This window comes from Suncus etruscus, chromosome 17 (genome assembly GCF_024139225.1).
Source record: "Suncus etruscus isolate mSunEtr1 chromosome 17, mSunEtr1.pri.cur, whole genome shotgun sequence".
NCBI lineage: Eukaryota > Metazoa > Chordata > Mammalia > Eulipotyphla > Soricidae > Suncus > Suncus etruscus.
The window spans coordinates 44,464,001-44,477,102 of record NC_064864.1 but is presented as its reverse complement, the minus strand read 5'-3'; the positions used below and the strand labels follow the sequence as shown (position 1 = coordinate 44,477,102).

Sequence of the window (13,102 nt, the reverse complement as noted above, 5' to 3'; positions counted from 1 at the left end):
CACCCTACCTGCTGTACTATCACTCTGTCCCCTATGCTGTATATTTTCTTAGGCAAGTTTTTGGCAGTGGTTCCTTCCATGTGCTCCTGGGATAAACTGGAATTAGGACCAGTCTTAGGGGCTACTTTTCTCTTGAAGACACTGCTCTCTCTTGCTTCCTAGGACTTGTTTGGGTTCCTGTCACCAGACAGCCCAGCTCCTAATGTTTTGCTCTCTGCTGGGCTTCATAGGAGCAAAGCAACATGCGAACTTCCTACTTCTCATGGACCCAAGGTTGCATCTCCTAGATGGCTTGTGACAACCCAGACCCCACTTCCCATTCAGGGTCTGGATCGATAGGTGCTAGCAGTTCCCCACAGAGTGCCCTAACCTGTGTCACCTCTATTTCTGGCACCTAAGCATGACATTTATCCATATACAAATGATACTAGTCATTCTATTGTACCTGCTTGTGTTTGGGTGTGTTCAACTTGCCTGGCTTCTGGGCATCTAACTCTCTGAGACTGAAATTAGGGTAGTGGGCATCACACTTGTTTAAAGCTCTTCCAGAGCTAAGAGTGCTCTAGGATCCCCACTCCCTGCCCCACCTAGGGGCAGTAGAATCTGGATTGCTTTCCTAACTCCCTCCTACAGCATGTGCTCCATCAGGGAAGGAAAACTCCTTGTGGCTTCAGAATAGACATTAAAGGACTGAGGAACTCTGGGAAAACTCAGAAGCATCCCTGAATGACATGGAGAAATGTGAACCTACAGCTCCTTTGCTCCTAGATCACTTGGTAGAAGGTGAAGGTAAGGCCAAGGAAAGTGGGCTCTTTCCTGTGTAGGACAAGAGCCTCTAAGAGATGAAAGCACACAGGGGGGCCAGGCACTGATAAAGAGCCCTTGCCTGGAGCTCCCTGGAACTGCTCAGGGTGGGGAAGAAGACACCAACCACAGCTAATCAACCTGAGGAAACTGGGAACCGAGAGCCCCTGACCCACTCTCTCCTCTTGCTGGTTCCCCTCTCCTTATCACTTAGGAGAGACTCGGCTCTGTTCCAGACCAGCAGCCTAGAGCAGTGGGCTGGAGAGAAGAGACGCCACTGAGCTCCAGCAGCCCAGCGGCGGAAGGGAAAGTGGGTGATAAATTTAAATAACCAGCTTGACTTGGCAGCTTGCTGAGTTGTGAGGCAGTGAAATTAAAATCTCGGTAGAACTTGCAAACACCACCCAGAAAATATCAGTCTTTCACCTTGGTTCCATGAAGGCAGGTGGGGAGGGAAGGCTGTGGGCCAGAGCGCTGTGCCTCTGGTGGCCACCCTAGCTTGCACCCTGATTAGTTGTGTCCTGGCCTACTGGTTCCCACCCTCCCCACCACACAATAGTCCAGCCGCCCCTCTCCTCTCAGTCCTGACCTTGTGGAACAGCTGCATCAAGTGGCTGGTGAAGTTTGAAATCAGCCTCTAGTGCCAGGAGGTGGCAGGAATATCAATAAGGTTGGACTGGGGCATTCCAGGCTCACGGGACAGGTCTGCAGCTATGCTTTGCCACCGATCTTGATGCAAGAAGGTGAGCTAGGGCCTGAGATGCGGGGCTGCAGCATGCTACTGAAGCACCTTGGTACAATCATGCCCAGTGCTCCCCTTCAGCACTCCTAGCCAGTTACTCAGTAGAAAAAGTTCCTTTTACTTACATTGCCACCAAGTTCCTTCATAGTCTCCCCTACAGAAACTTTGTAAGGGAAATTTCTACAACTCTACTCAAAGCCTCTCCCCAATCTCAGTTGTGCTTAGAACCCAATCCTCATAGATGTCAACATCTCTCTAGAACTCACCCTAAGTCCACTATTCTTGCTTGGCTCAGTTCTTGCATCCAAATCACTTGCTCCCCACAAAGTTCCTAATCAAATGCTCAGCCCCCCCCATACTGGAGTCAGTCCTGGATGGTCCATAGCATCTCTGGGTGCTGCCCTGTTTCTCACCTTGACAGTACCTCCAGCAAATTCTGTTGGTCCCCACAATAAACACATCATGAATCATTCATCTTTAATAGATTATGCAAATGAGGAGGACATAAAATCAACAAAGATCAATAACTGCAGCCGTTTAATTGCCAGCAAAAAACATTTTAAGAATGAGCATAATCTGCAGCCCTTTCTCCAGTAATAGCACCATTAATTCGCACAGTGGATCCTGGCCTAAGTGCAGGGGACTCGTTCCCTGCCCCCACCCCGCCCTGCCCCCACCTCTCCCTCCACACACTTCTCTCTTTTTGGTAATTTCCAGTTTCTGAGCGAGTTTCCCCGTCATTACCACTGGTGAACAGCTCCGAATGTTAATGGTTCTGCTTTTGTTACTCCTCGCTTGATTGAAATGTCGCATACAGATTGAGATGTTAGTGCTAACTTGCCACCTGGGAATGTCAAGCTGGGTCTGAAATGAACTTTTCTCACACTTGGATCCAGATGGATCAGCCAGAGATGTTCCCAGGCTGAGCTGGGACCGTTCCAGGGCCATGGGGGGGAGATGGGGAGTGGTGGTGCTCAAGGTGGAGGCACTTTTCTGCACCAGCTCAAGTTCTCTGCAGTCGGAAGAAAGCCTACCCTGAAACTCCAGCTCTCCACTCTAGGAAGTCCCTGCTTTCTAGACTCTGGCCTGGGCATAGGAAAGACAGCTGGAGCAAAGACTTCTGGGTTTTTGTTTACCAGTGAGCCACCTTTGGGAAGGGACCACTGAAGCTCCCAGAACATCAGGAGAAAGGAGGCCCGGCCTTGGCCATCACTGCTCTGCTTTGGGTCAAGGTTACCAACTGCGAGTGTTGAAGTTGGGCTACTGAGGATTTATGCCAATGGCCAGATGGTACCAGGCTCTGTTCAGATCCACCTAACCCCTCTAAAGTTGCCACATCTCTAAATTACAGCCAGTTCTTCCAACACGTCTGGACCTCAACTTCTGATTGCCAAGTCAAAGAGTTTTCTCAGTTCTGTCTGGGCTGGAAATGGTTGTGCCAAGGGACTCCCCCAGAAAAGGACCTGGGAAACTCACTGACTGTAGGGCTCTCCCGAGTCCCCCATGTGGAGCCCCTGTAGGGCTCAGAAAAATGGTGAGATGGAACCAGGACCCTGTGCCACGGTGGGCCAGGCCCACCCCGCTCCTGCTCGGTCCCTAGGCCATCCCCGTGCTCGGCAGGTAACGCCTCAGTGTCTCCTAATCCCCACCGAGACTCTTCTCCATCATTTTGTCTCCCAAGGAACAAACGGCACATTGGCTTTAGTGTCTCCAGAATAATTAGGTGAATTTTAATAACACCTCAATGTGTGTCTCTCCCACTTGGGCACTTCCCTGGCCCGGAAATCCTTCTACAGTGCCAGGCGCCTTCTAGAGCCCAAAGCATTGTCGCCTGGAGCAATGTCAGCTGCCCAATCCTGCCCACACTGCCCTGTGGCTTCCTCCACTCCAGCAGTCCCTGTTGCCTTAAACCTCAGGTGCACCTGGAACTGAGTCCTTCTACGCATTGTACTACAGACAGTCTTGATCCCAGCCTTAAAGTGAAGTGTGGTCTCAGGTGACTTCTTTGGGAAGCAATGGAAGGAATAATTGGGCTTAGCTACAATCCCGGAGCTGGGTGCCAGAGCTACAGCCACCCAGGCCACCCAGGGATGAAGAGCAGCCCTCCTAGGCATGTGAGGACAGGAGTGCAGCTGAGCACAAGCCTTCAGGCTCCCTGCGGGCCAACCTGGCCAGATTATCAGCACACTCTGCAGCAGTGAAGCCTAATTCTGAGCACCATGATGTAGGCAAGAGGAATAACAGGGTGGGGGGAGAAGGAGAAGAGACAGAGAGGGACAGAGAAAGGGAGAGGATGAGAGAGGGACAGAGTGGCGGGGAGAAGTAGAAGGAGCCAGCAGTAACCTTTGACTTGGACTTTTCCAGGCAAACCCTTGACCACTTATTTTTTTTTTTCTTCTCTACCATCTGCACATCTGTTCTGGAAGCATCCTGGTCTGCAAATATCACGGCAGGGGGCCCACTTGTCACACACCACATCCCAGATGGCCTGGGCCTAGGCCCTTCCACCCAGAGCAGCGCCCCATCCTCTCAGAAGTCCCCTTACCGGTCACCACGGGGTACGTCTGTGCGCCTGACACGTTGCTGCCCAGCTCAGGGTTGGTGGAGGCAGATAGACTGGACTTGACTTCATCGAGCCCAGGGGTCAGGGCCGGAAGGGAGTACTCATTCCCCTGAGGAGAGACCACAGACAGCACGTCACGGCAGAGCAGAGAAAGGGTCCAGGCGCCCTGTGCAGATGGGGAGGAGGAACAGGGGCGTCCTCCCAGATGGGGTAGCAGGAGATGGCCAGCTGAGGAGGGCGAGTGGGAGGGGCAGTAGGCGAGGAGCTGCTGTGGGGATGTGTGTGTGCAGTTGGAGGTGTGGCCTATACATTATGGTCACTAACTCAGGCGCCTTGAACTGTGCAGCATCTTCACATTAAAAGCCCAAGGGTGGATCTGGGGATCCCATGCAGAGAGGCAATGGGTGCTCTCAGGGACCACAGGAGAGAGAGACTGGGGGAAGGGGGGTGCACCATGGCATGACGTCAGACACAGGAGCACAAGAGGGCCTGATGGGGCCTCCAGCCTGGCACTGCTGGGCCACTCCCCGGGTGCTAGCGCCCCTTTTTAAAAAATAAACAAAGACGGCCCCGTGGGCCCCTCACGCTCTGCTTGTGCACTGGGGTATGAAATTGGGGAGGGGGAGAGTCCACATGGCTAACAGAAGGGTGGGAGGGGGCCGTCATCGAGTCTGAAAGGGTGTCCTGCCCGAAACACTCGGGTAATTGCCTTTTTATTGCAGTCGCCGCCAAGCCAGACCCCGGAGCCGGGCAACCCCAGAGCCTGCACAAAGCAGGAAAAGTTGTTCTGATTAATATTACGTTAAATTAAAACTGATTTTCTGCTCTTTCGGGTCCGTTTTTTTCCCCTTCCACTTCCTGGCCCCCCCAGGACCCCCTCCCTGCCCTGGCTGGACGGGATTGCCTCGTCATTTCCAATTCCTTCTCGTATTGATCTTCCTGTAGAAATCAGTTTTGTAATTAGCTGCAAATTAGGCCTTCTACTGGGGGTGAAGCTGCCCCCTGATTTATCACCAGAGTAATTCGCTGTGATCGGAGAGAAATTAAAATGAACTCAATTAGGCTTCGGATTTGCTTTATGGGCCCTGCTCCGAGTTTCAGGGGGAAAAATGACTGTGCTGGTGTTTAATAGTCTAATGAAAGTAAATAAAGGTTATTCATTGTAATACAGCCGGGGACTCTGGGAGGGCGCTCCGTGCCGCCCGCCTCGGCCGGCTCCTCCTTTGTTGGTTTATGGCTCAGGGCACCTTAAAAAGACTTTTGATTTTTGTTTTATGAAGACAAACAGCTTATGGGATAAAAGGACGGGCGGGGAGAGCGGCGAGTGGCTGGGAGCTGCTGGAGTCCTGGCGGAACCGTGCCATGCGGAACTGGGGCCATGCCAGGAGTGGAGCGTGCGCGCCTGCGTGTGCACATGTGTATACGAGCGCGTGTGTGCGCACACGTGTGTATGTGTGCGCGCACACTCAAGTGCAAGCAGGCTGCCAGACCTGGAGGGATGGGAGGAACGAGTATGTGTCAGTGGGAGAGGCGGGACTGAAGGGGCAGGGCTGGGGAAGGGGGACACAGTGACCTGCTGGCAGCTGGGGGCCTTGCCTGAGGCCTGTGGGCTTTCAGGAGAGCAGAGGGGTGTGAAGGAATGTAAACAGGTGCCCCTAGGGAAATGGGGAGGTCAAGAGATGGTTTTCTTGCTATGTACAGGCTGCGGCATCTAGACGAAGGAGCCTCTTGCCAGGCAGCAATCAGTCTCCTGGGGTTCACACTGCACTTCTGACGTGAAAGTAGAAGGGCAGCATGGCTGGCATAGACTTTTGGCGTGACCCTGAGGATATTCAGGCCAGGGCTGTGCCTGAGTCCTTGATCCCAGAAGTGGGGTTGGAAGGGACTTATTATTCTCTCAGCCATGGGGAAACTGAGGTTTGGAAGGGAGAGAAGACTCACAGAAGGGCATGTGGAAACCAGAACTAATTTTTTTTTTAATTTTTCGGCCACACCCAGTGACGCTCAGGGGTTACTCCCGGCTATGCACTCAGAAATCGCTCCTGGCTTGGGGGACCATATGGGACGCTGGGGGATCAAACCACGGTCTGTCCTAGGCTAGCACATGCAATGCAGACGCTTTATGGCTCGTGCCACTGCTCCAGCCCCCAGAACTAATTTCTAACTACTATGGCTCACAGTGATTTTTTTTCTCACTCTCCCATATTATGCTCATGGAAACATGCCTACACACAAATACATGCGCACATGTACACACACGCAGGCACACAGCCTCACATATATGCACATGCTCACAAATACAAGCACATATGTACACATAGGCAAACACCCACACATGCATACATATGCTCACAGATACATGCTCAGAAGCACATATCATATGCATGGCTACATGCACAGTGGCTCTGCAGTGTGGTGTTCTTGGCATAGGGTGTGCACAGGGCTCACACATCCTCCCTTCTTCGGGGCTCACTCTGCTCAGCTCCTTCCCCAAGTCCTCACCTGCTCAGATTTGATGTGCTCTGAGGCCTGGAAGACATCCGGGTAGGAAGGACGCTCGAAGACCCGGTCCAGAGCTTCCAGCTGCTGCTGGGTGAAGGTGTCAGCGCGCAAGTGCTTCCGCAAACTGTCCACGCCACTCTGGGAGTCTCCGTTGGGCACTGAGCCCTCGGATACATCTGGGGGACACACGGACACTCGAGGCATCAGCATAGGCAGCAGAAACACAGAGGAATGGAAAGGGCCTTAGAGGAGGGGTCTCTGGAGCTTGGGACCTTTTACTTGCAGCATATAAACTGGAGAATGGAGCCGGGGGGACTTGCAAAGGCTGCAGAAGCAGGATCGCCCCAGCTTTCTCCCCCATGGAGTGTCCCTGGGACCCTCAACTGCACTCCATCCCAGCATCAGGCCTGGGGAGCAGTTGGGTGTCTCGGGCAAGCATTACTGAGCCTGTGGAGAATTGAACCCAGCGCTGAGATGAGTTTCAGTTCCACTCACTCCAAGGGTGGAAAATCATCAAATCTCTGAGGTTGAGTGTAACACACAGACTGGCGAAGTAATTAACTCCATCAGTGAGGGGGGGCTCTGCAAGGCAGGCCGGGGCGCACAGGGGCTGAGGGGCTGGCAGTAGGCAGGAAATATCTTGCTGGGCAGATGAAACACAGGGGTTTGTGGTGTCCTTGCTGGGTGCCTGGCCACCCTGCTCAGTCCCTGACCCTGTCCTCTTCACCTAGACCCCACCACTGCCCCCCCTCTTTGACTGCAGCTTCTCCTGTGTGTTTCCCCAAAGGCACCCAGACCCTCTCTGAAGAAAAAGCTGGAAGATCCAGCTCTCATCCCACCCAGGCCTCCTCCCACTGCTGCCACAGCCTTGGCAGTGACCAGAGGGCACGGGAGCAAAACACCTCTGTGCCACCTCACTCTGAAACCTTCTGAACTCCCCTGGCCTAATGTGGGGGTCACTCTGTCCAGTCATAGCAGAGCCACTCCTCAGTTTTCCTTAGCCTGAGGCCATCTGGGGAGCCTGGGGCCTAGGGCCAGCCCAGGCTGGAGGACCCAGGGCGTTCCTCGGAGACTGTTATATATATCAGTTTATAGGTGATTATACGATATGATATAATCAATATTGCATTATATACAGTAACACGGTATAGTATCATTCAGAGACCATAGAAAATATTACATATTGATTAACCTCAGCCTGCAGCTGGCCTCTCCTGCTGGCTGCCCAGGCAGAGCAGGGGGTTGGTTTTCCAAATGGGACCTTCTGTCTCCCACCAGCAGGGGTGGGAGAGCTAAGAAAGTGTGAGTGTGATGCATCTATATATATGTGTGTGTGTGTGTGTGTGTGTGTGTGTGTGTGAGAGAGAGAGAGAGAGAGACACACACACACACACACACACACACACATACACACACAGAGACAGAGACAGAGACAGAGAGAGGAGAGGAGAGGGATAAAGAGAGAGAGAAATGAAGCCGGGATTATGTCTGAGAAAGATTCACAGGGACTTTATGCTATGCCTATGTTCCTATGACATAAAACTTGCTGTGTTTTTTCCATGTAAGCCTCTGGAGTGATTTTCTGGAGAGAGAGAGAGAGAGAGAGAGAGAGAGAGAGAGAGAGAGAGTCTTCCTAAATTAAACTGCAACTGTATTTTTCCTTTCCAATATTATCTGTGTATAGTTGCACTTGCATATGTATGAAGCCAAATAAATCTGTCTCTAGGACTAAGACATTCTTTCTGTGAAGATGCGTGCATGTGTATGAATATGTGCATGCACATTTGACTGTGTGCATGAATGCTTGCGTGCAATACCTGCTCAGGAGCATGAGCCTGTATTTCCACACTGTCGCTGGGCCTGCTTCTCTTCCTTGGATGTGTCACCACCCCAGTTCCATCCCTTTGTAACTGTTTACGTGCTGCATTGTGTCTGATTCCCTCTTGCTAGAGTCCTGGCTTTTCAGAAAGCCCCACTGGCATGGGCGAGGGAGACTGGGTCTTTGTGTGTGATTATGGCAATGTCACCATAGAAATAAATCCTGGGGTGCACAGTGTGCATTTGTCTGTGAGCATGTGCTCACACATTATGTGCATGGGGTGTGCTCATTGTGTGGCAAGACTTAATACCAGGCCTCTGCAGATTTGTGTACATGTCTGTGTGTGTCTGGTGTGTGTGTGTGTGTGTGTGTGTGTGAGAGAGAGAGAGAGAGAGAGAGAGAGAGAGAGAGAGAGAGAGAGAGAGAGAGAGAGAGAGAGAGAGAGAGAGAGCAAGAGCGTAGGGGCTGAACTGAAGCTTTGTCCTCAGGTCACTGGCTGGAGGAGTCTCTTTTCCTTCATTTATTCAGGGGCCCTTCAGATCTTGACAAATCTGTCACTCTAAATTTGCGAGAGATTATGGTGCTCTCTCCCCAGCCCGCAGAGAGGTGATATATGATATCTGCTGCCCCTATTGATTGCCTGATCTGGTGGCAGAGGCCGGCGAAATGAACTTGAAATGAACATCATGCCTCAACTCATTGTGCGTATAATACACTACTTAATCCCACATTTTTCAGCCGCTATGGAATTCAATTGATCAATCATGTTCCACTGATAGTACTGTTTTAGGGGTTATTGCTGCTCCCTCCACTCACTGACCTTTTTATTTATTTATTTTTTTTTTTTGTACTCAGGCCTGGGTGATAAGAAGGGTTACAGAGGCAGCAATGGCAGGGAAGGGGAGGGTGGGAGGGAGGGAAGAAAGGAACCACCACTGGTAGAGGTGGCAGGGGGAGGCGGGGCAAGGCGAGAAGGGGAGAAGGGAGGGGAGCCAGAGAAGGTACTAGAAGAGCAGGACAGCAAAGTGGGGTGATGAAAGCGGGCTAGAACCACCTAAAGAGTCTGCTGGAGGAAACTCCCCAAGAAAGCAGTCAATGAAGGGGCTAAAAACAGCAACAGGGATGATGTGGAGTGCAAATAAAGTTTTGGGGGTACACCAGGGAGGGGGAAGCCACTAGGGTCAATGTTAGGTGCAGGGAGCAGCATCCTTAGATGAACCACAGGGCCCACAGGTTCTCTCCAGAGAACCTTTTCTTAGATGGAAAAGAAGGGGTGGCAGCTCCCCCCTGCATCACTGTAAGGCAAGAAGCAGAGGCAGGAAGCAGTGAGGGAGGAAGTGAGGAGAAGCCTGGGTCTCACCTCTCCTGAGGAGACACCCAGGGAAGGAGGAATCTCGAGGTAGAAGCAGGACAAAAAGAGGGATAGGGAAAAAAGGGGTGATGCCTCACCTACCAGAAGCCCCAGAAGCATTGGCTGACAGCAAGCAGGCACCTGGAGAAAACCTGTCAGCTCTACCTGCAGACGCTCTGTGCCAGAAGCCAGGCTAGTCAGCTAAGGCAGGTTGCCCAGAAGGGTTGGGATTCTGGAGGAAAGGGGGATCCCAAAAAAGATCAAGAAGAAATGCAAAGGAAGCGGCTCAGTGCTGACCACTGGGGAACGTGTCTTCAGGATGTGCAGAGACAGCGCAGGTGGGACTGCCCAAGGCTAGAATCTCAGTGGAGGGAGAGGAGAGAGACGGATCTGGGCTCTGAGCCCACTGCCCAGCCCACAGACTGCAGGGCGTGCTGGCAGAGCGTGACCAAAAGAGGGGAGGCAGAAGAGGGTGCAGATGTAGGCTGCGGGGAAAGCAAATGAGAAAAGATGTCACTAGATAGATGCATTGTCCTGTTAGGAGGAGTCAGGCTGGGAGCTCAGGGTGGAGGCGGACCATGACTGGTGCATTTCTGGAGCTCCAGTGCCAGGCATGGTGCTGGTGAGAAACAGGGCTTCTCTGAATGCCTGAGAAAATGAGCAAGACTTGCCTAGTTACCTCACCAGTCTGGCATCACAGGGTACCCATTCCTTGTCAGGTGAGTCCCATATATTTGAGCTGTCAGAGAATGTGGCAAGAGCTAAGTCTCTCTCCCCCTGTTAGACTTATGCTGCTTCTTCACACCTCCCAACTGCCTGTAGGCCTCCAATGGCACTGATTCTGGCCCAAGGGATGCCCTTCCCACCCTTGACAACCATCCTGTTCACCCACAGTACCAATGGCCATGGGAGCCAGACTACCATGTTCCCAATTAACCACCATCTAAAGCAGGTTGTTTGAGAGGCAGTCATCTGGCTTGGATGGAGATGACAGGTCTAAGGTCTGCCTAATGGGGCCTGGCCTGGTTCCAGAAAAGGCCCTTCCTTCCTTCCTTCCTTCCTTCCTTCCTTCCTTCCTTCCTTCCTTCCTTCCTTCCTTCCTTCCTTCCTTCCCTCCTTCCTTCTTTCCTTACTTCCCTCCTTCCTTCCTCCTTCCTTCCTTCCTTCTTTCCTCCCTCCATCCCTCCCTCCCTCCCTCCTTCCTTCCTTCCTTCTTTCCTCCATCCATCCCTCCCTCCCTCCTTCCTTCCTTCTTCCTTCCTTCCTTCCTTCCTTCCTTCCTTCCTTCCTTCCTCCTTCCTTCCTTCCTTCCTTCCTTCCTTCCTTTCTTTCTCCTTCCCTCCTTCCTTCCTTCCTTCCTTCCTTCCTTCCTTCCTTCCTTCCTTCCTCCTTCCCTCCTTCTTCCTTCCTTCCTTCCTTCCTTCCTTCCTTCCTTCCTTCCTTCCTTCCTTCCTCCTTCCTTCCTTCCTTCCTTCCTTCCTTCCTTCCTCCTTCCTTCCTTCCTTCCTTCCTTCCTTCCTTCCTTCCTTCCTTCCTTCCTTCCTTCCTTCCTTCCTTCTTCCTTCATTCCTTCCTTTTCTTTCTCACACTTAATAGTACTCAGGGCTTACTCCTGGCTTTGTGCTCACTTCTAAAAGTGAGCACAGGGACTCATATTCATATGAGTCAAACCATGCTTGCTGTGCGCAAGGCATGCACTCTACCTCTATACCATCTTCCTGGCCCAGAAAAGATCTTTTCTACTATGTAGGAGGAGACCTATCATCTTGTGCAATAAACAAACCCTCACATCATGGCTCAAAGAACAGGGTTGGAGTCTGGTAACCATAAGGCCTAAGTTTTCTAGAATAATTATGATTTCTAGTATTTTATCTCAGCACTCATGCCTCCATTTTAGATTGAGATTGGAAAATATGGCTGCAGTAATTTTAGGAAGATTTCCTCCTCCAACCCCTTCATCCCCACCCCAAGCACAGAAGAGACCATGAGCTGGTCAGTTTTTTCATATGGAGGGTTCAGCCTTTTATCTCCAACACCCTGCTCAGCTATCACTAATAGGACCAACAGCTGGTTCAGGTCGTCCTGATACTTGATAAACCTTGGTCAATCCTCCCAATGACACTGGAAGGTAAGAATGCTGGGCTGTCCTTCTTACTGACAGTCAGAAAACAGCAAAAGAAGTGATGCAGATGAGCCTAGGACATCCAGCTGATAGGAGTGTCAGGATTTAAATTCAGAATGTCTAATTCTAGAACCTTCTACATCATTCACTCTCCTTTCAGGGTGGCCTAGCTGAGGGTCATTTGACCTCTCTCTGGGGATACCATGTCCTGCCCAGAACTCTCATTTCTCCACCTTCATCTTCCCATGCCAAGGCTATTAGGTCCCCACAGTGGCAGAGCATGCACAGTGGCTACAAAGATCGATTAAATCTGATCCCCTCATTTGATAATAAATGGGTGGGAGTACAAGAGACCAACTCAGGGTTATACAGATGGCAGAAGTCTGAGGTCTGTGGCCTGTGTAGGGTGTTTTGTGCACCTAGGAGAATTTACAAAGATACTGGAATCCACAAGTCCTGTTAGCAACAGTGCAAGACATAAAGAAGTGACATTAGTTACTGACTTAAAATGTGAATGTCTAAAGTTATTTGGCAGAGAGTTTGGGCCATAGCCAATAGTGCTAGGGGCTACTCCCAGCTAGGCGTTTTCAGATTTTTCCTGGTAGAGCTTGGTGGCTCATTTGCTTCCAGATATGAAATATAGTGTGTCCCACATGCAGCCCATACCAGAAGCCATTTCTATAGCCCCTATATATTTTTTTTCAAGAGAACAAAGACTCATGTTATCTTCTTGTTGATTACTTCCTATTGCTTTGCAGTTAAAAAAGTTTTCATGGCCGAAAGAGTGAGAGAGATAGTACAGGTATTAAGGCTATAGTCAAGACAATGGTTTGAAATTTGGCACTGCATATGGTCTTCAAGCACTGCTAGGTGTGGCCTCTGAGCACTGAGCCAGGTGTGGACCCCTTAGCACCACTAGGTATGGACCTCCTCAATAAAAGCTTTCATAGATCAGTGATTGGTGCTTAACAACTGCTCTTCAAGATAGGCGGGAAGTATAACTCCCCTTTTATTGGTGAGAAAACTGCAGCTCAGAGTAAATAAATTGCAGATTAGGGGCCAGAGCGATAGCACATTGGTAGGACATTTGCCTTGCATGCAGCGGATCCAGAATAGACCTTGGTTTGATTCCCGGAGTCCCATATGGTCTCCTAAACCAGGAGCAATTTCTGAATGTATAGCCAGAGTAACCCCTGAGT

At 51.1% G+C, this 13,102-nt stretch overlaps 1 protein-coding gene across 7 annotated transcripts in view; it reads right to left on the bottom strand.

The window, feature by feature from the left end:
- The window catches only part of PAX2 (paired box 2), an 85,869-nt gene that overhangs the window by 16,714 nt on the left and 56,053 nt on the right, over positions 1 to 13,102 (bottom strand). For all 7 annotated transcript variants that reach the window (XM_049764289.1, XM_049790886.1, XM_049764287.1 and 4 more), the window contains 2 exons: positions 6,612 to 6,787; positions 4,092 to 4,218 (listed from right to left, as the gene is read on the bottom strand). In XM_049764289.1, the coding sequence (XP_049620246.1) occupies positions 4,092 to 4,218; positions 6,612 to 6,787 (303 nt within the window). The remainder of the gene's footprint in view (positions 1 to 4,091; positions 4,219 to 6,611; positions 6,788 to 13,102) is intronic.